This window comes from Aulonocara sp. 'chitande type north' Nkhata Bay, linkage group LG20 (genome assembly GCF_057382095.1).
Source record: "Aulonocara sp. 'chitande type north' Nkhata Bay isolate Kocher_YH1m ecotype deep benthic linkage group LG20, A_spYH_male_GT1.1, whole genome shotgun sequence".
Taxonomy (NCBI): domain Eukaryota; kingdom Metazoa; phylum Chordata; class Actinopteri; order Cichliformes; family Cichlidae; genus Aulonocara; species Aulonocara sp. 'chitande type north' Nkhata Bay.
The window spans coordinates 19823713-19847100 of NC_141363.1; the positions used below are offsets into that span (position 1 = coordinate 19823713).

Consider the following 23388-nt stretch of genomic DNA (forward strand, 5'->3'; position numbering starts at 1 on the left):
CAGATTATATAATGACAAAAGGCATTTTATTCCCTTTTACCCTTTACACTTGTCAGGGTAAGTAGCTAGTAGTAGTAGTAGTATCTTTTTGGGTCTGTACATTCAGATATTTTTGAAGTGAATAAAAATGATAATCTTTCATAATTTTTAAAAGATTACATTTTCTGTGTGAAAAGATTGATCATCATCATTTTGTTTCCAGATCCTAAAAGATTGAAATCACATTTATGAAAAAGATCTTGAAAATATATCAGCATCATTTTTTACATCAGGTTATCATGTCAGATAATAAAAATGAAAATTGTACATAAAAATTAATAAATAAAGTTATTAAAGCTTAGAGTTCAACCTCTTTTTCCTGCACGGAGCATCACTGTTGATTGTTTTCACTTATGTCTGTGTTTTATTCACTGATGTTTCCTGAACATCGACAGAATGTGGAGAATTCACAGCTGTGAGTTTATGTCCAGAACATCTTTACGTTGTGTTTACCAACTGAAGATTAGATAAGTCCAAGCTACCGCTTTATACCACAAGATGGTGCAGTAAATCAGTGTAACAGTTCTTGAACAACCATCTGAAGTTAAGAGATGAACACATGTGAATAGACCTTTTAAAATGCCGACCCCTGGTGGTTATCATTACTGTCTGCAATAAAAGTACATTTAAAGTTTACAAAGTCCTTTGAAAAAGCACTTAGAAGTAAAATTCAAACGGAAAGTCAAAAGAACAGATAAAATTATAATGTGGAGACAAAGCTAAAACAAAAAACTTAGATGCAATACAGAAATTGACAAAACAAAGACTAACAAAATAAAACAGAAGGGAAAAGGTCACAAATTGATATTCTTACATTTCAGTGGAAGTTTGGTATAGTCAAGATTGAAGGGAAGATCGAATTGGATCCTACTCTGAAATAGAATCAGAAGACTTTATTAACCCCAGAAGAAACGACGTGGTCACAGTTGGTCCAAGACAGTAAGCACAGTAGCAAACAAGTTAAATTACCAAATTAAATCATATTGTGGCTAGCTGAGGAATTATATAGATTGGGCCTCACAATTATATGGCTCTTTAGATTATCCTCTTACCCCACTGAGGCACAAGGGGAACCTCATTTCTTCACATTTTAGAAGACACCCTAACACTATGTTTCCAAAAGGATATAAAACCCTCCACATAACTTTGCTCATGATGTAACACTAAGACTAGACTAAAAGAGTTACACAACAATAACAGATACAGCTAAACACAATTTTCTTAAACTTAACATAAAGCACAGTTTACCAGAAGCCTGATGGGAGATTACATTTAGCCACTCCCAACACACCACACAACCCTCACTTAGTTGGGTTTTGAGTCTGGGGTTGGAACTGGGGCCCTGACCCACCATCACATGGCATCAAGGGCTGGAAAGGTCCAAGACAATCATGACAACCCACTGGCTCATCAGTTTAGGAAAAAGGCCTTTCTTCCTCTCTGGGCTTTAAACCTACATTTGCTGCCCAGGTGCAAGACCTCCGCCCTGCAGCAAATATTATAAACTTGTTTCTCCCATGATCCTACCTCAAGGGGGCCATGTCTGGTCAGCTCTTGTACCTCACGTGACCGTTCATGGAGATTGTGAAGGTAGTCCAATCTGGGTTCACTGCACAACTCCCACTCAAGGAGAGGCCCAGTTGCCAAGTCCACTGGAGTACGAAGCTCATGTCCAAACATTAGGGCTGCAGGAGTACGCTTAGTAGACTCTTGGACTGACATGCAGTAGGCCATTATTACAAGGGGGAGGTGCCTGTCCCACTTTTGCTGCTGGCGGGAGGTCAAGGTTACAGTTTGACTCTATGAACTCTTCCTCAGGTAAAGGACAGGTTTTAGCCAAATCCTGGCCTAATTATGGTCGCCGTGACAACACAACGTGCCCTGATGGAAATCCTAATTCTCAGCTCGAAAATGTTAACTGCTTCTGGTCAGGAAGCATGGCAAGCTGGGTGGCCAGTGTGTGGGTAAAGTGCTCCACCAGCCCATCACTCACTGCATCCTCAAAATTTCAATCTTAATTGCTGTGTAGTTCCTTGGGTATAACAAAGTGGCAGAACATCTCATTGACCAGACGCTCAGCTGTGGTAGCAACACTCTGGTCGGGTACAAACCTCATTAAGATGGAGCCAACCAGACTTGCAGCATCTCCAGTGACCCAGCCAGCTGACCCTCTGGTTTCTTAAAATTCAAGAGCGAGGTGAGAGAGGCGTGGTCAGTGGGCAGAAGTAATTTCTTCCCATAGAAATATGGTCAGAAGTGGCGGAGACCTAGCAACTCTCGACGGGTGATGCAGTAGTTACTGTCTGCTCTGCTGAGAGAATGGCTGTAGTAGGAGATGGCCTGCTCATCATTCTCACTGCCTCCCAGACCCGTGTTGTTGGAATCCATGTCCACAATAAATGGGCACTGCAGGTCTGGATAGGCCAGCACAGGGACCTAAATCAGTGCAGATTGAAGCCTTTTAAAGGGTGTGGCACAGTCCTCGGTGAGATGGAATGCACAGCCTTTCTGTGTGAGCTGGTGCAGGGAGCTTGCAATGGTAGCAGAGTCCTTGATGAGCCGCCTGTAATACAATGCCTGGCCAAGGAAGCTCCGCAGCTCTGCAACGTTGCGAGGAATGGGCCAGTTCCTCAATGCGACCACCTTTGAGGGGTCAGTGGAAACCCCTCCTGTGCTTACAACATGGTTATACTTCAGGCTCTCCAATACTGGCTTTAGAGGTGGGAACAAGCTGCCACACTTCTTCCGTGGTGTGAAGTTCCACAGCCTTAGTGCCCAAATATAGAGTAGCTCTGGGTACATCCACTGTGGCCTCCTATTTGGTCAGCATGTTTGGACCAATGATGCAGGGGTCTTGTATGTTGGCTAAACAGAACTTGTGGTCAACAGTGCAGGTAGAAACAGTTATCTGGAGAGATCTTTTTCCTACCACTCTGGCCCGTTCACCAGTGACTGCTGTGATACGGAGATCTGTGGGCTTCAAATCCTGTGGACTTGGGCCATCAATACCGGGAAGGGTACTAGTGCAAACCAGGGACAGTCTGGATCCGGCTTCTAGACGCCAACCCAACCAACCTGCAATTGTGGCTTAGTGAGGTTGGGAGGGTTTGTTGTGGGTGGCAGTTCCTACTTTATGCCACCCAACCTTACTTTGACTGTGGTGCTGGGGTTTATGCACTCGGTGCTGGACAGTAGCATGCGATGTGGCCCAGCTAACCACACTGGTAGCATTCACCTCTAGCTTGCCAGGGAGCTCTTCAAGTCCCCCATTGTAGCCATCGAGGGGGCATACTGGAGATTTGGTGGGTCATTTCTTTGTTGTTGCTCCCCTCACAGTCTGCCTGGTGCACTCAATGACTTGTGCTGAAGGTATATTCCTCTGAGCCAAGCACATGTTCAGCTCGTACTGCTTCAATTAGGGCTGTTGTTAAATTTTTTGGTACATATAGGTGAATGTGTTCCTGCAGTCTTTTTGGTTGGAGCCCTCAAACAAAGGCCTGGACAGCAAGGCCTTTGTGCTGCAGTCTCAAAGGTGGGATACCCCTGGAATTTTTTATAGTCGGAGGTCAGCAGTACGAGACTTCCATTGCCTGTCAAAAATTCTGTCCCTACTGGGGAGGTAGAGTGGCAAATGGTTCCTGCCGCCAATGACTCCTTGATACCTTTCTCCATCGCCTCCCTCCCTCCACTCATACAAAGCTTGTATGAGTGGAGAGCATGGCGCCAGGAAGGAGACCAATGGTACAGTCATAGGGGGAATGTGGTGGTAAAGATAGGGCTATATTGTTGCTAGGTATTTCTTGGCCTGGAGAAAAAGGTCAGTAGAGCAGGGGGTGACACTTCCGGGGACCTGAAGGAAAAGTAAACTTGAGACAGTGGGCATGGCAGAATAAACTCCAGTTCACTGCCTTATTGTTGCTACTGTCCCAGTATCTGGGGACGTAGGTGTGGAGAAAGTATTAGTTTCCCAGTGGTCGGTTGTCAATCAATCAATCAATCAATCAATCAATCAATCAATCAATCAATCAATCAATCAATCAATCAATCAAACCTTTATTTGTCACATGCAATGTTACATATACATGTTACCTGCAGTGAAAATTTGACCCCCTTCTGACCATACTTACATTGCACAAACCTCACATTGGGAAGACAGGTCGGAAACAGGTAGGAAGGTAAGAAAACACTGAAAGTAATACACAAGGGGAGAGGATCCCACACTGTGCTCCTACAGGAGAGCAGTTTGAGAACAGAAAAAAACACCTCAGCACAGAAAAGCACATGGATCTTCATGTCTTACACCATAGAAAACAACATGTGACTTGCAACAGGGGTGGTATCGGGTATGGAGTTAGCTGAGGTACACAACAGCCCCATACGATCCTGCAGCCATCTTTCCGGCGCTGAACACAGCCATCTCCTGGCTGGCCCCGGGCAGCCGCATGAAGATAATGGTTGCTTGGGTTTGGTTTAGTGCGAACAAAGCTCATCCAATTTTCCAGCTGATCTAATGTCCATCACTGGTCCCCAGATCTATCGATTCCCTGTTGCAGAGTCGTGAGCTTCTCCAAGATCTTATCCATGTTATGTTCAATAAGCAAAGTCTGAGTACTCATGGCCTTGCCCATTGCAGTGCCGGCCAGCCCTTGTGGGATTTTGAGCAGCTTCTTTATTCTTCGATAAGCCAGGTTTGAGCCAATTCTGATCAGGCAAAACCTGATGGAACCTATCATGGTTCCGAATAGTTGGATGTCTTTCAAATGTCCTCTGTTGAGAACGTTGCCAGGCACACGACACTCCACTTTGCCAGCTGTTGCATGTCCAGCAGCAAACGTCTCTGCAGGATGATTGGGCTTCCTCGAGCCCAGGCTTCTCATCGATAAGAAGGTGTCAATTTCAATAAGAGACCAGTTGATCAAATCCATAATTCCTTAGTTTTTACAGAAAAAGACTGAGAGAGTATCAGACGAGACTAGACAAAGACAAAGAGCCAAACAGGAAAGATAAGAGAGGGAAAAAGATGCAACCACCTCTGTTAAGAGCCAAAAGAGCGAAAATTAGAGGGGATTAACCGTACAGGTTCAGTGTTGTGGATGATCATTGCAAAAACCTTGTTGTTCAGAGTGGTGGTGGGTATGGGAAGCTAAAGAGGTGTCAGAGAAATGTCCACAAAAGCACGTAGGAGATGTGAGGTTTGTTGGTGATAGAATCTTACAGAGAGCAAAAATCAGGGCTTAGGAAAAGATGAACCACCCACCAGTATTTCCGAGATTCCCAGCAGGCGGGATCTTAAGGCTGCTACGAAATTGCCCAGCACAGCCGCAATAGAGATATTCCCAAGCGTGGAAACGCCTCTCCCTCTCCTCTGGGGCGAGCCTTGAACACCTGATCTACAGGGACCCCAGGACCACTGCCGCCTCTTGTACATGCTCCACCCACGTGTCACTGTAGATGATAACATCATCCAGGTAGGCAGCAGTATATGCAGCGTGCGGCTGCAGCACCCAGTCCATGACACGCTGAAAAGTGACCGGGGCTCTGAACACGCCGAACAGAAGTGTGTTAAATTGGTGCACATCTGCAAAACGTTGTTGCAATGCAGCAACATCCGCTTTCTGGGCCTGTGTGAGATGGTTATCAAAATGGAGGGAGGTGGGAATTGTGGAATTTGGCACCTCCGGACCCAACTCATCTCTTTCTTTCACCATGCTCACCAGAGAAGTGGTTTCAGCCTTTCTCCATGCTTTGTTTGTGTGGTTCCTCCCTTGTCCTAGTCAACATCTCCCACTTGCCGTGTGACCACAAAGAGTCCTTGCCCCCTTGGCGAGTAACTCCGAGTATCACCGGCCACTCGGCCTTGGCACAGAAGCTCATTAACCTATTTTAGTTGCTGGTACTGGAATATTTTGGATGGTTTCTACACTTGGAGCTGAGGAGTTTGTCTGCAGAAAGGTCACTTTTTCTGAACCTACTTACAGTGGTATGAAAAAGTCACCCCAACACTTTCATTTAGAAACTGCATTTTCTGTTTACTTGTATCTTTGTCTGATATTTAAATTTCTTTGATGATCTGAAACATTTAAGTATGACAAACATACAAGAAATCAGCAAAGGGACAAACACTTTATCACACCATTAGACTTGGATTGTAACCATTCTCAGTCACATGTTTAACTTTTGCATGTTGCTGTAGCTGGTATGTTCAATGGTATGTTGTGTTTTTCATGGACTAGTTCAACATTTCTTCACACAGTCACAGTTGATGCAAACCGCTTTCTCAATAATACTAAAGATTTTTGAAGCAATAATGATGCTTTCCCCAGTAACCAACTCAATTACACATTTTAACTCATTCTCCAAAATACTGTCTCCTTTTCGTGCTCTCTCTCACATGGACATTTTCCATGCAAATCCAAACAAATGTGTTCCTTGCTGGCCTCCTGCCGCACCCTGTCGATTACCATACATTCGACCTAGTTTTTTTTTAAAAAAATTGTTTTGTTTTTGTGATTCTTGCTGGGGTTGTGGCGCAGGAGATCTAGTAATTGGAGCATTTGGTTGTCCAATCCCTGGCCGCTCCAGCCTGCATGCCAAAGTAACCTTGGACAAGATACTGAACCCTGAATTGTTTCAAGTGCATTCATTGTTCGTTCTAGTTTTATTTTCTTGATTGTCTTATGATTCTGTATTCTGTGGTGTTTGCATTTAGCTTCCTGTTTTTCTTAGTGTCCATAGGTCTTGTTATCTCCTTACTGATACAATTTCCTTGTTTTTTATTACATTCCTTTACTTCTGAGTTTCTGAGATCCTTTTGTTTGTATTCTGTTCACTCAGTCTTCTTTATTTTAAACTCAGTCGAATATGCATGCAGTGTATTTGTCATCTGTTACTTCCTGTTTTAATTTGGTGGTCTGGAGTCTCTTGTGCTTGTATTTAGATCTACTTCCTAGAGGCTTGACCTTTGAATTTGACCTTTCAATAAAAAAATGTGTAAAATCTGAGTGCCTGATAATGAGATTGGGGCCCTTCCACTCCCTGGCTGGATCAGCTCTGTCTCATCAGCAGCAGTATACAGTGAGGTCAATAAGTATTTGATCACCCTGTGATTTTGCGCGTTCTCTTACTTAGAAATCATGGAGGGGTCTCCAGTTTTCAGCATAGGTTAGATTTCCACTGTGAGAGACAGAATCTAAAAAGAAAAATCCAGAAATCACATTGTATGATTTTTGAACAATTTATTTGTGAATTACTGTGTCAAATAAGTATTTGATCACTTGAGTCAAAAAATAATAATATTTAGTACAGAAGCCTTTGTTAACAATTACCGAGGTCAAACGGTTCCTGTAGTTCTTCACCAGGTTTGCACACACTGCAGGAGGGATTTTGGCCCACTCATCCATAAAGATCTTCTCTAGATCTGTCAGATTTCGGGGCTGTCGCTGAGCAACATGGAGTTTCAGCTCCCTCCAAAGATTTTCTATTTGATTTAGGTCTGGAGACTGGCTAGGCTACTCCTGAACCTTGATATGCTTCTTACGGAGCCACTCCTTGGTTTTGCTGGCTGTGTGCTTTGGGTCATTGTCATGTTGGAAGACCCAGCCACGACCCATCTTTAATGCTCTGACTGAGGGAAGGAGGTTTTTACCCAATATGTCACAATACATGGCCCCATTCATCCTCTCCTTAATACAGTGCAGTCGTCCTGTCCCCTGTGCAGAAAAACACCCCCAGAGCTTGATGCTTCCAGCCCCATGCTTCACTGTAGGTATGGTATTATTGGGATGATACTCATCATGCTTCTTCCTCCAAACATGGCGAATGGAGTTAAGACCAAAATGTTCTACTTTTGTCTCATCTAACCACAGGACCTTCTCCCATGACTCCTCTGGACCATCCAGATGGTCCCTGGCAAACTTCACATGGGCCTGGACATGGGCTGACTTAAGCAGGGGAACCTTCCATGCGATGCAAGATTTTAAACCATGACGTCTTAGTGTATTACTGATAGTAGCCTTGGAAACGATGGTCCCAGCTCTCTTCATGGCATTGACCAGCTCCTCCCGTGTAGTTCTGGGCTGATTCTTCACCATTCTTGGCATCATTGAAACCCCACGCCTGGCCCCAGTCCGAGGGACATTGACAGTCATCATTAGCCTCTTCCATTTCCTGAAAATTGCTCCAACAGTTGTTCTTTTTTCACCAAGCTGGGTGGCAATCGCCCCATAGCCCTTTCCACTCACTGTATATGGACCATCCAGTCTCTGCCAGATGATCTATCTCTCAAAGCAGAAACCAGGCCTAGTTTGTGTTCCTTAGATTTATAGTTTATGAGTGCTAGTAAGAGCATTTCTCCTTGTGTTTCCGAGTGTGCTTCCATCCTCTAGTCTCAAGAAGTGGTTTCCTATCCACTGGGATACTCACCTCAACAATTCACCTGCCTGCTCATCCTTTGATGGCTCCCTCCTCTATGGATTCACAGAGCTGTGGACCTTCTCGCCCCCTGCTTCCCCACTTAAAGGTCACAACCTCACCTCATCTGAAACCTGAGCCATTTCCAGCCACTCCCTTGCTCCTCTCATCGCCTCATAAGCCCTCTGAGTGAATATTTTAAGAACTTCAAGGTACATCACAGTAAATGTCTTTCTGAAAGTGCTATGAATAATTTTAAGGATATAATTCCTCCACTGTTATCTTCCTCAATGTCTTGTGCCAACACCAAGTTTACTGCTCCATCGAGTGTTTTGCGTTTGGGTCCAACATCCTGCGTGCTGCACAGCCGTACCTCGACAGTCTAAACTGGGAGGCAACTACAGAGAGTACCGCAAAGGAACACAAAAACAGGGAACCTGAGAGGACACATGGAACAATAACGTATTATAAAAATGCAAAGAGGAGGGCTGTGTATCAAACTCTAACAGCAGTGCACAGTCACATACCTGCATTCATGACAAAGACCAACAAAGTAGAATGGTTAATTTTGGTGAACAACCAGTGTGAGCCCTGTGTGAAAAGACGGCATAGTTCGCTAGTCTCTTTCCTGGTAACGAAGTCTCACATGGAACGAACATCTAACCCAACATAAGGATGACAGAAGTAACCCACAGCAAATGATATTTAACCAAAAATAACCAAGTCAATTTCTATTAATGTTATGGACTAGCAACATGATTTCTTTCCACAACATTTACATTCGTTACCTCTGTGGGAATCCTTCATCACTCTGAAGATTACTCACAATTCTTTGCCCTTCATAGTCAATGCAGGGTGACATTTGCAATAGTAGGTGATGCCATTGTCCCATTTAGCAGGATTTAACTTCAAACCTTTTTAACTACACTGCTTCGCCAACTGGATGTAACTAATCAATTAGGTATGAGCCTCCTATTGGACAAATACTGAATGGTGATTATCTTTCAGTTGGCAACAAGTTGCCCAAATGATGCAATGAGTTGCTTCTCATTTCTTAAACAACCTTGTTGAAAGACACATCTCGTGGTCGTGGAAAAGATGATAGTGTGTGTAAAAAGGGTCAAACCATTGTCATGCATCAAGCAGAGAAAACAGCTAGTGGACAGTGGGGACAGAGCATCTTAGAGGTAGGAATGTGGCCAGAAAAAAATGTAATTTGCGAGGGAGCATAAAGATTGGATTCTGGAGCACTGGAAGAAGGTCATGTGGTCTGAGTCCAGATTTACTCTCTTCCAGAATGATGGCACATCAGGGTAAGAAGAGAGGCAGGTGAAGTGATGCACCCACCATGCTTGGTGCCTACTGTACAAGCCTGTGGGGGCAGTGCTCTAGGACTGCTGCAGTTGGTCAGGTCGAGGTTCAGCAATAGTATGTGCTCCAAGAATGAGGTCAGCTGACTACCTGACTATACTGAATGACCAGGTTATCCCATCAATGGATTTTTTCTTCCCTGATGGCATGAGCATATTCCAAGACGATAATGCTAGGATTCATCGAGCTCAAATTGTGAAAGAGTTGTTCTTCCAGCATGAGACATCATTGTCACACATGGATTAGCCACCACTGAGTCCAAACCTAAACCCCATTGAGAATCTTTGGCTGTGCTGGAGAAGGCTTTGTGCAGCAGACTCAGGTTGTTGGTAAAAAGTTAATGCAACACTGGATGGAGATAAATCTTGTGACACTGCAGAAGCTTCTCGAAACAATGCCACAGCGAATGAGCGAGTAATCAAAGATAAAGGCGGTCCAATGAAATATCAGAGTGTGTGACCTTTTTTTTGGGTGGAGACTTTTTGTTTAGCCAGGCAGTGCATGTTACAAAAGCAAAGACTATCAATAATTCAGAACACAAACACTGCATCACCGACCCAGGACCCTGACAGAGGCCATGTTTCCATATTGCACATGTACTGTAGTGATGGAAGTGAAATGAATGAAGAAATACATAAAGGCAACACGTGAACAAGAGGAGCTTCATAGAGCTCATCTTAAAAAAGCAAATGTGTTTGCCACAAGATCACATTCAGGTCACAATTGTGATGGGAAAAGCTGTCAGACAGGACAGGCTTTAAAAAAGAAGACGCCTCTTGGATGAAAGTGGAAACTCCAGAAACCTTTTGCATGAAGGTGTAGCTGTGTACAGTGACATGTTATGTTTTTCAGTATTTTTCCTATTTTGTTTTGGCGCTCTCTTGTCCTGTGTCAGTGTGCACAGTTTGGCTTCCCTCGTCCCGTTAGCCTCAATTAGTCCCAGCTGTGTTCCCTCTTGTTTCACATCCTCGCCTTAGCCTAGGTGTATTTAAGTCCTCTGTCGTCCTCTGCTTGTTGTTCTGTTGGCCTCTGTGTTTCCCTGTATTCCATATTTTTGAGTCTCCAGTTCTCTCCTGAGTTTTTGTGTCTTTGAGTGTTTTTGCCACAGCAATAAAGCTGCCTCTTTCAGTTCATCCTTTTGTATCTGCGCCCTGTAATTTGGATCCTCACTCTACCTGCTGCACAGCTGGACCTGAAAAGTTCTTCACGCAGTCAGAGTTGAAGTAACACTTCTGTCTAAATACTGTGAGTGTTTTTGAAACTCTGTTTTCCTCGTGAACTGGCTTCAGAACACATTTTCACCCACTTTCTCAAATCTTTCTCCTTTGCGTGCTTTGACCAGAGAGACGTGCGGAGATAATCCATGCAAATGTGAAAATTTTCTATACAAATGTGTTCCTGCTGCACTCATGCTGCACCCTGTTTTTCTTTTTTAATAATCGTTTTATCACTACAAACATCAAGCAGCTAAAACATCCACCTGCTGCCACCCCATTTAAACCACTGTAAACACTGGTGTGTTGAACACCCACAGCTGTTGCTGCATGTGTGTCTGTGTCGTCCACTTGGTCTCCGTCCTCTTTGTTCCCTCTTTAGGACGCTGTTAATGAACAGGGGAGTGTCACTTTCTCTCTGAGCTGATCAGGCTCTTTGAACTGTTCTGTGCTCTTCATTTAAATCCAGACGTGATCACATTTTCAAACTGTAGCTCCTAAACTTTGGAACAGCTCTTCACGACATCTGAATCATTACAAAAAAAAGTTGCAATAATTTGTATCGTGTTTTAAGAAAAAAGAAAATTCTTACCAGTTGCTAAACTGATTTAACCAATCAACAAATATGAGATGTGAGCCTCTCCCAGCTGTCACTGGGTCAGCTGATCCAGGCTTACATAACTTTTAATGTAAAGTAGTTTTATTTCCTTATTCATTTACATCTGAGATAGAAGATAATCCACATTTTGGGTTTTTTGCACTTTGCATATACATTACAAGTTTTATTCAAACAGAGTAAATCCAGCAGCTCTGTGTTTGATCCTCCATCAGCTCTTCACTGTAATCCAGATCTCCTAACATGATGCTCTGCTCCGGACTCAGCAGCACACTGTGTGAGTACAACACACTGATCATCCTTTATTTATACATGAAATCAGCTGCACATGTTCAGTCTAATCCTTTTCTAGCTTTCCACTGTGCTGTACTGTGACATGCTTTTCTTTCTGCTTTATTGGATCAGTTCATCTAACATCCTAAATACATGTTTGCATCACCTCAGCAGGACAGTTAGGCTTCACAGAGTCCTGAGAGCAATTCATGGCTGATCATTTACTTTGAAGAGTTGAAGTCAAACTGTCAACACAAATAAGTTTATTGACAAAAGTTGGAAAGATGAAGAGAATAAATGTGTCATTGAAATCTGCTGTTTAGAAAGAGTTTCCAAAGAATCCAGGTGTGAATGAAAGCAGCAGCTTTCTCCTGTTTGCTTTTCATTTCTGTTTCATGTTTTGAGGTGAATTCAACTTGATATCAAACACACAGTCTGACACTGAGCTTTCTTTCTGTCTCTTTCAGTGCTGGCAGCAACCTGTTCACTCATCACTTCAGGTAAATGCTGTTTTACTGCTTCTTATATTCTGGTCACAAAGAGCCTTTCTGTGAACTTTCTCATTATTAGAGCTCACCTCTTCTTCTTCTGTCTGTAACTACTAAATATTGTATTTGTGTGATCTAAAATCTAAACTCTATCCTTCACACACACCTTTTTAAAATCTTATTTCTGTTCCCAGTGAAAATGAAATGAACCCTGTCTGGTGGCTGCTGGGCGGGTTGGGGGGGGGTGGGGGGGGTGGGGGGGTTCTGGATGTTGTGGGGCTCCTTGTTGACATGTGTGAGGAAATCAGGGATAGAGGCTTTGGATTGCAATCCTTTAAATCAATTTTGATTTAAAGCAGACCTTCTCAAAGTGTGGGGTCCGCCCCCTAGGGGGGCGCAGAGCCATTGCAGGGGGGGCGCGGTATGAGGGGGGGGACAAAACCACTGCTAGCACGGGGCGGCCACAGAAACGCAAAGCAGGAGATGAAGCGTCGCTGAATATGTTTCCAAACCAACTTCATTCTGAGCCAAAGACGAGAAAATATGGTGAAGCAAATCTGCCCTTTGGCTTCACCTGCACAGGTGCTGAGGTCGGTCTCCCTGCAGAACTGGTTTCCCTGCGTCGGGAGCAGCGCTGGGCTGTTCAAATCACAGACAAACAGGATCCCACATTCTTGATCTTTAGTTCACAAACACTTGTTGTAATGACTAACTGCTCCTGACATGTTGGAGATGTTTGCTCTTTATACAGTAAAGTTACAGCAGGATACAAATAACATCAGGCTGATCCTGCCACGATTTGTTCCCCGGTTCAAATCACTGACTAACAGGATCCCACAGCTGTTTATGTTTTTGAACCCATTTTGCTCAGAGAGACATTTTTTGACAAATGTATTGATGCAATGTTGAATATAGATATATAATAACATGATAGATATTATGTCTCTGCACTCTTTACAAACTGTGATCTTTGTTGTCCACCCTGGAGCTAAATCAGCCAGCAGCTTCAGCAGACAGAGGTTACTGTAAGCTTCGCTGACACTAACCGTGTTTCACATCCATCAGGGAAAACTAAAGTAAGATGAGGGACCAGCTGTAGCTTCACCTTCAGCAAGAAAATGATCAACACATTCCCCATTAATTTATCAGAAATGTACAATTTATTTTTTATTTCAGGCTTTATCAGAGCTCAAGTTTCTCCTCCTGTGACCCCCATATCCACAGGGAGAGTGGTCACCTCTAACGGCCTCAGTGTTCATCGCCTGAGCTGTGGTAAGATGGAAAATAGTGTCCAAGAATTCACTGCAGATCAAATTCAGACTCTCAGGCTAAATTCAACAAACTTAACAAGTATTGGATGAACTGTTTATAGTTTACAGCCTTTTTATGCACAGCTGCTTATTTTCAGTTTAAATTGTATTTTCCTGATCAACAAACCAACAGTGCATTTATTCTTTAAAAAAGCTCTGAGGATGTTGGACTGTGTATAAAAGTTCAGAAACATTTGATGTAGATTAGAAACAAAAACACTGACTTAAAGTTTCCTCCTTGATCAGATGTAATATCCACTGTGGTGGTGTACAGAGGTACAATCCTCATTATTTATGGATCTGCAGCATCTGAGTCTGAAACTGAAGCCTGAAACCTGGATTATTGCATGTTGTGTTGAGTTGTTCCTTTTCTCTCATACTGTGTCTGTATAACAGTGGGTGGAATGATCATTGTGAGGTCAGCTGAGTACAGATGTGGAGGTGAAGTAATCTGCTCTCACGGTGACGCTGTGAACAACGTGAGGAACAGGTGAGCACTGTGGGATGGTAGAAGTGAGCCTTTGATTCAAAAGAAGAAACAAACTAAAACCTGTTGAACAGCTTTACTCAAACTAACAGGAAGTAAATGATTACCTGAAAGTAACTTGTTTCATATCTTTGAGCTGAAAACTAGCTGTTTCTGTCTCCCTGCAGCTGTGATGGAAAAACCGAGTGTGACATAAAGTCAAACATTACTTATGATCCTGGAGTCTGCAAATACCTGGAGACCACCTACGACTGCTTCCCACGTAACGACTCTGTTAAACCTGTGATTAGAAATGACTGATGAACCCAATCTGTACATGAATGATTACAGTTTCTATGGGATCTGTGTCTGTTTCAGGCCAAAGTGTAATATGTGAAGGATCTCAGGCAAACCTTCAGTGTGGTGAGAACACAGCTTCTCTTTCTTTGTACGTTTCCTGCAGTAAAAATATGTTTAGCTTTAGAAATTTGGCGCAGTTGATGGAAGCGACTTTTTAACACAGTGGACACCTGTTGATCCAGTTTGAAGGAAGTATCCATGAAAACTCCAAGATTCCTAACAGCATCAGTGAGGCGGTTAGCAACAGGCCCCAGTGTGCCAGTCAGTTGTCCCAGAAGCATATTTCTATCAAAAACAATAATTCCGTCTTCTTTTCATTTAAGGTAAGAGAGTCACATAGTAACCAGTCTTTGACATCCCCACAGAGGATGTAGTGAAGATGAAACATCCCCAGTCAAGTGGAGGTAGATTTGAATATCATCAGCACAGCAATGAAAAGAGACATTATGTTTTTCAAAAATGGAGCCCAGGGGCAGCATGTACAGAGAGAACAACACAGGACCCAGCACCGAGCCCTGGGGCACACCACAGCGAACAGGGGCAGAAGAAGAGGAATGTTTACCCACTGTGACAGAGAAGGACTTCTCTGAAAGATATGATTTAAACCATGAAAGAACATTTCCTGTAAGGCCAACTACATGTTCTAACCTTGCCAAAAGAATATCATGATCGACCATGTCAAAGGTGACGTCAGATCTAATAGAAGTAAGACCGCAGAGCGCCCAGAGTCAGCGATTAGAAGGAGGTCGTTGCAAACTCCTAGTAGGGCAGTTTGGGTGCTGTGACGCGGTTTAAATCCAGACTGGAATTCATCACTGATACTGTTTATCTCTAAATGTGTCTGTAGTTGCTGAAGCACTATTCAAATCAAATCAAATTTTATTTATACAGCACATATTCAAACAACAATAGTGTTTCACAGTCAGTAAAAGCAGGAGACAATTAAAAGACACAATAAAACAGGACAACAAACAATAGGTAACAACACAACAAGCTAGAACAGCCAACTGGTTAGAACCAAAAGCCAATGTAAAAAGATAAGTTTTAAGACGTGATAGACTCGGCAGTACGAACATGAACAGGGAGGTTATTCCAGAGTCTGGGTGCCACGGTTGCAAGTGCCCGGTCTCCTCTCGACTTCATTCGAGACCCAGGTTGTGCTAGGAGCCTGTTTTCTCTAAAATGTGCTTTAAGTAATTTAAAGGAGGTTTGTGATTGTTGGAGCCTGTTCTCCTCAGGCAGGTCATTCCACAGTCAAAGGCCCTGATGGTAAAAGCACACTCACTGTTAGACTTAAACCTCGACCTTAAACAGGACCCACCGGAGGATCATGGGGGTCAACATTCACGCTCTGCAGCTTTAAAGACCCAGATGTGATCAGTAGAAGTTAAAAGTGAAACATGCAAAATCACACAAACATGTGAATCTCTCTGTCCCGCTGTGGAGGCATCTGCTGTAAAATTAGAACATTAACTAAAGTAAAATATTATTAAACATTAATTACACTCAGTGTCACACTAAAGATTCACTGCTGCAGTGAGTCAGTTACAAAATTAACACATAAATAAATGTGTGTTTCTTATTAAATCTTTTCTAAGCTGAAGTTCATGGTGAAGTTTCAGAAGTTATTTTTTCTTTTGAGGAATTTTTAATTTGATTATTGACCTTTTAACTTTGCGTTCATGCTGCAGCTCCTTCCTGCCCTGCTGATTGGACTTGGTTTGGAGGTCGCTGTTTCATCTTTAAAAGCAGCATGAAGACCTGGACTGATGCTGAGGTACATCAGGAAATAACAGCAGCTGTCGCTGCATCACTGATGATATAAAGACTTTCTGTCTTTGACTGATTTTAAATGCATTCTCACACTTTTCATCTTCTGTGCACCTCATCTTCCTCCTCAGTGTTCCTGTCAGACACTCGGTGGAAATCTGGCCTCATACCACAGCACAGCTGAGTACACCTTCATCAGAGAGCTCATTTACACAGCAGCAGGGTCGTATCCGACAGCTTGGGTTGGAGGCAACGACAGAGAGAATGTAAGTGTTTCACAGATAAAGAGGATGAGCTGCAGCTGTTTCTGATATTTCATATGTTTCTCTTCATATTCATCAGTTTGATTCAAAGGTCAACATGTGACAGACTGATTAATCAGGACTTTGTTCCTGGAGACAGATGTTGCTGTTGACTTGACTTTTCTTTTCATTTTTTACCTGCACAAACAAAATGAACCTTCGTTGTGTTCGAGTGGTGTAAGAGGTCTCATGTCTGCACTCTCAGCATAGATGCATCAAAGTACATCAGAACAAACTGAACTTTATTCTTCCAGGAAACTGTGTGGAAGTGGAGTGATGGTTCCCAGTTTGACTTCACAAACTGGGGCAAAGAACAACCAAACAACTATGGAGGAGGTCAAGATTGTATGGAGATAAACTGTGAAGGTACAAACTGAAAGTGGGCCTGTTGATGAAATGTGTTTGGTTTTTATATTGACTGAAGTCATGTGATCTTAGGTCTTTATAAGAACTGTGTTTGTTCTTTTTACATTAGAGAAGAAGAAAACATTTACAGCACAGACCTCTGATTTTATTTCTTTGTTTTGATTCTTTACAGGACGAGATTATGTCAACGACTCAGGATGTAACTCACAGAGAGGGTTTGTTTGTGTCAGAGGTCCATAACTGCTCCTTCGTGTCCTGACACGTCTGACATGATGATGTCACAGCCTCACTGCTGATGTCACTTCCAGCAGGATGTCAAGCCTCGATGACATCACTGCTGGATTCTGTTGATAAATATGATTTCATATCACAATAAACAGGAAAATAAATTCAATAAAATTTAAAGGAACTGAAATGTTGACCTGAAAGTGAGTCATTCATGCTTCAAATCATCATCTGATCATTTTAATAAACCTCAAAATGCTTTCTGTCTCCCTGCAGCTGTGATGGAAAAACCTGTGTGACATAAATACACCATCAGTACTTCTGATGCTGACAACTTAACTTTAAATCTAAAGAAAAGCAAATATCGCAGTGAATTGATGCAACGTTTGCAGTGAGCCAGTTTTTTGTGTGTCTGAATTATTAATAGCCTTTGATATCATTGTTATTCATAGTTCCTGTCTCTGTGCCTCCTCTGTGCTGTGTCATGCTATGTTCTCGTGTCTGTTCGTCCCCAGTTCAAAAAGCGCAGCAGGTTCCACTTCAGCACTTTAACTGCTGTTTGCACTTGTGGGAACTGTGAGAACATAACTCCCCTCAGACGTGTCAAAGCAAAAGTAACGAGTCTGTTTTGAACATGTAAGCAGTAGAAAGTGCAGAAATGTGTGTACAAATGTGGGGAGTAAAAGTACACTGACAAAGTATTTGTATTTCATTACTTCCTTCTGGATCAGAGATGTCAAAGTCATCTTACATGGTGGGCCACATACAGCTTTGATCGACCAGTGAAAGTCGTCTTTGTGTCAGTTAAACAAGTTTAACTCTACATTTAATCCTGAGATATCTTAACATAAGAAAAAGACGTTTCAGCAGCGTCTCAGTTTTTCTACATGATGAAGAAATGCTGCTGCAGTAAAGACGTCTGTCAGCACGACTGTAAGAAATAAATGTGTGATTACAGAGGAAGTTCTGGGAGCTGTCTGTCCAGACTGTCCTGTAATTATTAAACAAAGTTTCTGTTCACAGAAAATGTTGTTTGAGCCGCTGTAAGAAACAGACATTTCTATAGTTTACAGAGGAAAAACTCTCAGTAATTGTGATTTTATTACTCTGGTGCAGCATGAAGGGCCGCGGGGGAAACTTATAAACTTATGGAAACACAAAAGTGCAAAATGTATCCCATCCATCACATTTCCCAAAGCCATCCAGTGGGTGGAGTAGTCGCCCGTCTAATTTTGGCCCCCAGACCTTATGTTTGACGCCCCTGATGTAGATCGTCCTCCTCAGCACTTCTTCCACCGTTACACAGCAGCTCGGCTCTTTCCTCGTTTTATTGACTTCCTTTGAGAAACTTATGAATCTCTTTCAGTTCTGCGCTTTTTAACAGAGCTGCTGACACATTATTCCAGCTGTCTGATGAATTCATTTTGTTTTTATGTAATGAAATTGCAAACGTGTCACTCTGTAACACTGTTTCCGGCTCCTTGTCTCTGCAGAGAGCCGAGGAGCCTGATGATGATTCAGAGGTTTGCTGCTAGCTTTCACACAAACACACAGATACGTGTTTTCACAGCAGGATGTGATATCCGTCTGTCACAGTGTTCATGCAGCTGTTTCACAGATAACCTCAGCTGCTGTTCTCCATCCAAACGCTGCCGGAGCCTTTATTTAAGCGCTTGTTGCTGATTGGACGTGGGCCTTTCACCTGCTCCACACTCTTATTTTAAATCCAGAGGCGACCACGGTTGGACTTTTAGCTCCTGGACTGTGGAATGGCCTCACTCGGCCCGTCGGGGTGATTCTGTGAAAACCACCTTGTTTTAGTTTATGCTTGATTATCGTGTCCTTCACTTCTGCACGTGAACGTGTGAACGTGCGCTCGTGTTTGTGTCAGTATGTTAAGACTGTGAAACACTGCGGCTGAACCGAGTGTTTCAGAGACGATGACCAAAGCTCCGCGTGAAGGACGAGCTGCCAGCGGTCACGACGTCTCTTTTCTGTCACATCGTGATAATTCTGAATAAACGCTGATGGTTAATGAAACTGTACAACAGTCATGGTTAAAGTGATGATCACAGCTTGTTGACCGAAGGCCTTTTAACCACCTGTGATGATCTGAATGCTGGGGGGTGTCCCACAGTCCGAGGTGCATTTATGCAGCTTTTAAAAGGATTTCCTTCTTTAACCGATTCAACATCTCAGTCTGAGAAAGAAAAGGCTGTTTTGTGTTGTGGCTCCATCTTCTCGAGCCACGATCCAGTTCAGGGTCGTGGGGGGGCCTTGAGCCAATCCTGGCTGACACTGGGCGAGCTGCGATTGGCTTCTATAATCGTTTCTTATTGATAGCAGTTTAGTTTTCTCCTTGGCTCTGCTGCACCTGATAAGCATCGGATTCTCATTTTTCCATTGGCTGCTTGTTTTGCACGTCGGTAAAAGTTCTCAGCTAAACGGCGTAAATACACCAAGGTCTCCGTCCGACCCGCCATCGGCTCAGCTCGCCACCGACAACCAGACCTCCGAACACGATGCTCTGCTCCGGACTCAGCAACACGCTGTGTGAGTAGCACACACTGATAATCCTTCATGCAGAAATGCACGTGTGCTCGCTTTGCTGCAGATTCTACTTTCATAGAGCAAATAATCAAACAGCTCTGTAGATACACGTGTTTATTGATCAGACGATCAGGGTTCATGTGCTGCCTGAAAATAATCAGAGGGTAAGAAATGGTTTATGCAGGATGGCTTTTAAGCTGACAGGATGGAAATACAATTCTGCTGTTAAATAATTCAAAGTCATTGAATAGAAATAACTTTATTAAAAAGCTTCAAATGTTTCCAACATTCTTACAAGAGACAAACATCTTTAATCTAAATGTTTATTGGAAGGAGCTCTGACATCATCTCATGTTGTTGATAAAATCATTTGTGCAGATGCTGAGCTGCACTGACAGCGAATAGAAATATGATCGGGGTCGCTGACCTTTTACTGCAGTTTTCTCCTTTTTTCATTCGATATCATTTCATGTGTGAGTTTGGAGACGAACCAAACTCAGTCTAACACTCAGGTTTCCTTCTTGTTTTTCAGTGCTGGCAGCAACATGTTTACTCGCGAGTTCAGGTAAAAGTCTGTTTTTGTGCTTCTCTGTTACCTGGTTTATTCTCATTAATGGACATTTTTAAAAATGATCCTCACCTTTACTTCTCTGCCCCTGAGCTGCAGGCCTGGCTCATCGTGGGATTTGGAAAGTAGTGGGGATATAAATCTGGCAGATTTGAATAAACTGTGAGATTAATGTGTTTTTCAGTCCACATGAGCAGGTGCACGCTCTTAGACAGCATCAAAGGTCAAAGGTCAGACACTTACAGAAACTCTTAGAAGATTTAAGCTCCTATTTGAATTTTAACACAGATCCAATCAACATTAAATTATCTGTGGAAAAGTTTCATTTACCACAAACACGGCGGGAACACCTGCCCACTACCCCCCACTCTAAATCACACTCGTGTCTGCCTCGATTCAACGCCGTCACTCTCACCTCGTCACGTGACTGTTGCAGCTTTCAGAGACAGAAAAGCCGTCAGACCGTTGGTTTGTGCTGTGACTCTGCGTCAGTCAGCTGACTCCATGGCGGCGCTAACTGTTCAGCAGGAGGAGACGAAGAGCACAAAATAAAGATAAATGAATCAGTGAAGGAGAGAGAGCCTCAGATAAGGTCAGACGTTTAGTCTCTGCTCCCAGCAAACAGCCAGGCTGTCCTTGAGTCTCATCGTAGAGTCAAAACAGCAGACAGAAGCCGTCGGCTGACCCCCCCCACACACACCATCAGCTGTGAGCTCATACCCACTCTGCTTTTTTAACTCTTTCTTTTTCCCTCCAGGTGTAACCCGAGCCAAACGTTTTGTCCCGTCCACTGCGACTGCCATATCCAGCACCAGAGTGATCACCTGCGACGGCCACCTGGTCCAGCACCTGTGCTGTGGTAAGGCAGACACAGACTGTATGTAAAGGATGGCTATAGATTTAAAAGCCAACACTAAAGAACCCTAAGACTAAATTCTTTTCATGTCCAGCTGGGGGCGACACCTGCGATTGTAAAATCCATCCATCTCTGCTCTGAACCTCTCTAATCTCTGCTTTTGTGTCATACTGCGTGAAACAGAGAGCGGCGTGATCGTTGTGGAGTCAGTCGAGCACACATGTGGAGATGAAGAACACTGCTCTCAGCACCACAAACTGAAGGCCATCAAGAAGAGGTGACCACTGTCGGTAACAAACATTTGCAACAATAACACGATCACGTCAGTGAGCTCCATCTCTCCCCACAGCTGTGACGGAAAGAAAACGTGTGACATAGACATCCAGATCTTTGGTACTCCTGTTCCCGGCGCCTGCAAATACCTGGACACCACCTTCGCCTGCTTCCCAGCAGGTCTGTATCTGGATACTTCCAAACTCTGCCCGTGAGTTGTTACAGTTTGTGACGCGGTGTTTCTCTTTCAGTCCACAGCACAGCGTGTGAAGGATCCAACGCAAACCTTCGGTGTGGTGAGTGGGGCAGTTCCTCTGCGATTCAGGTGGATTTGTTTCATTGATGTACAAACATGGTGCTGATTTAACACGGTGAACTCTTCCTCAGATGAAGGAGAGGCTATAGTCGTCTACTGGGCTGACTACGGGCGCCGCGATACGACCACATGCTCTCAGCATCGTCCAACCCACGAGATCCAAAACGCCCATTGCCCCAATCCCACCACTAAAGTCGCTGACAGGTACCGAGGCTCGTTCTTCCCTCAGCCCGACGCAGATGTGACTGAACACTTCACAGTTCATCCTGCTGCTTCTATCAGCAGTCACCTCGTCCCACTGCACCACACAGATGATGTGCTAAATGTTTCTCTTCCCAGGTTACAGGTTAACCCTGGTTTCCCAAACTGTGCACACTGGTTTAGATGTTTCCTGACAAAGTATGTAAAGCCTCTGTTGACTCACTCACCTGCTTTCACAGCTGTAACGGGAAAAGCAGCTGCATTATTGAAGCGAGCAACTCAGTTTTTGGAGACCCGTGTCCAGGCACCTACAAGTACCTGGAGGTGGCCTACGACTGTGAGCGTAAGTACCTCAGAGTCGTAACAGAGCTCCAACATGCCCTCGGGACACTTTGCTGCAGAGCTTTGGTCCCTACGAACATGTTTTGAGTGGATTTTTGAATCACAGTGATGAAATCTGTAGATGAATTTTTAGTTTCTAATTTGCTTCCTCATCAGTGCACACCGTAGCATGTGAAGGGTTCTCCCATGATCCTACCTCAAGGGGGCCATGTCTGGTCAGCTCTTGTACCTCACGTGACCGTTCATGGAGATTGTGAAGGTAGTCCAATCTGGGTTCACTGCACAACTCCCACTCAAGGAGAGGCCCAGTTGCCAAGTCCACTGGAGTACGAAGCTCATGTCCAAACATTAGGGCTGCAGGAGTACGCTTAGTAGACTCTTGGACTGACATGCAGTAGGCCATTATTACAAGGGGGAGGTGCCTGTCCCACTTTTGCTGCTGGCGGGAGGTCAAGGTTACAGTTTGACTCTATGAACTCTTCCTCAGGTAAAGGACAGGTTTTAGCCAAATCCTGGCCTAATTATGGTCGCCGTGACAACACAACGTGCCCTGATGGAAATCCTAATTCTCAGCTCGAAAATGTTAACTGCTTCTGGTCAGGAAGCATGGCAAGCTGGGTGGCCAGTGTGTGGGTAAAGTGCTCCACCAGCCCATCACTCACTGCATCCTCAAAATTTCAATCTTAATTGCTGTGTAGTTCCTTGGGTATAACAAAGTGGCAGAACATCTCATTGACCAGACGCTCAGCTGTGGTAGCAACACTCTGGTCGGGTACAAACCTCATTAAGATGGAGCCAACCAGACTTGCAGCATCTCCAGTGACCCAGCCAGCTGACCCTCTGGTTTCTTAAAATTCAAGAGCGAGGTGAGAGAGGCGTGGTCAGTGGGCAGAAGTAATTTCTTCCCATAGAAATATGGTCAGAAGTGGCGGAGACCTAGCAACTCTCGACGGGTGATGCAGTAGTTACTGTCTGCTCTGCTGAGAGAATGGCTGTAGTAGGAGATGGCCTGCTCATCATTCTCACTGCCTCCCAGACCCGTGTTGTTGGAATCCATGTCCACAATAAATGGG

General features: G+C 43.8%; 1 protein-coding gene across 1 annotated transcript in view; it reads left to right on the forward strand.

The window, feature by feature from the left end:
- LOC147305473 (uncharacterized) overlaps positions 1–23103 on the forward strand; it is a 42314-nt gene extending 19211 nt beyond the window's left edge. Inside the window, exons 6-17 of the mRNA XM_086278097.1 lie at positions 16238–16323; positions 16448–16582; positions 16873–16984; positions 20292–20324; positions 21085–21186; positions 21367–21460; positions 21533–21636; positions 21708–21752; positions 21844–21976; positions 22213–22316; positions 22472–22530; positions 23014–23103. Of these exons, the coding sequence (XP_086134223.1) occupies positions 16238–16323; positions 16448–16582; positions 16873–16984; positions 20292–20324; positions 21085–21186; positions 21367–21460; positions 21533–21636; positions 21708–21752; positions 21844–21976; positions 22213–22316; positions 22472–22530; positions 23014–23103 (1097 nt within the window). The remainder of the gene's footprint in view (positions 1–16237; positions 16324–16447; positions 16583–16872; positions 16985–20291; positions 20325–21084; positions 21187–21366; positions 21461–21532; positions 21637–21707; positions 21753–21843; positions 21977–22212; positions 22317–22471; positions 22531–23013) is intronic.
- Positions 23104–23388: the final 285 nt, after the last annotated feature.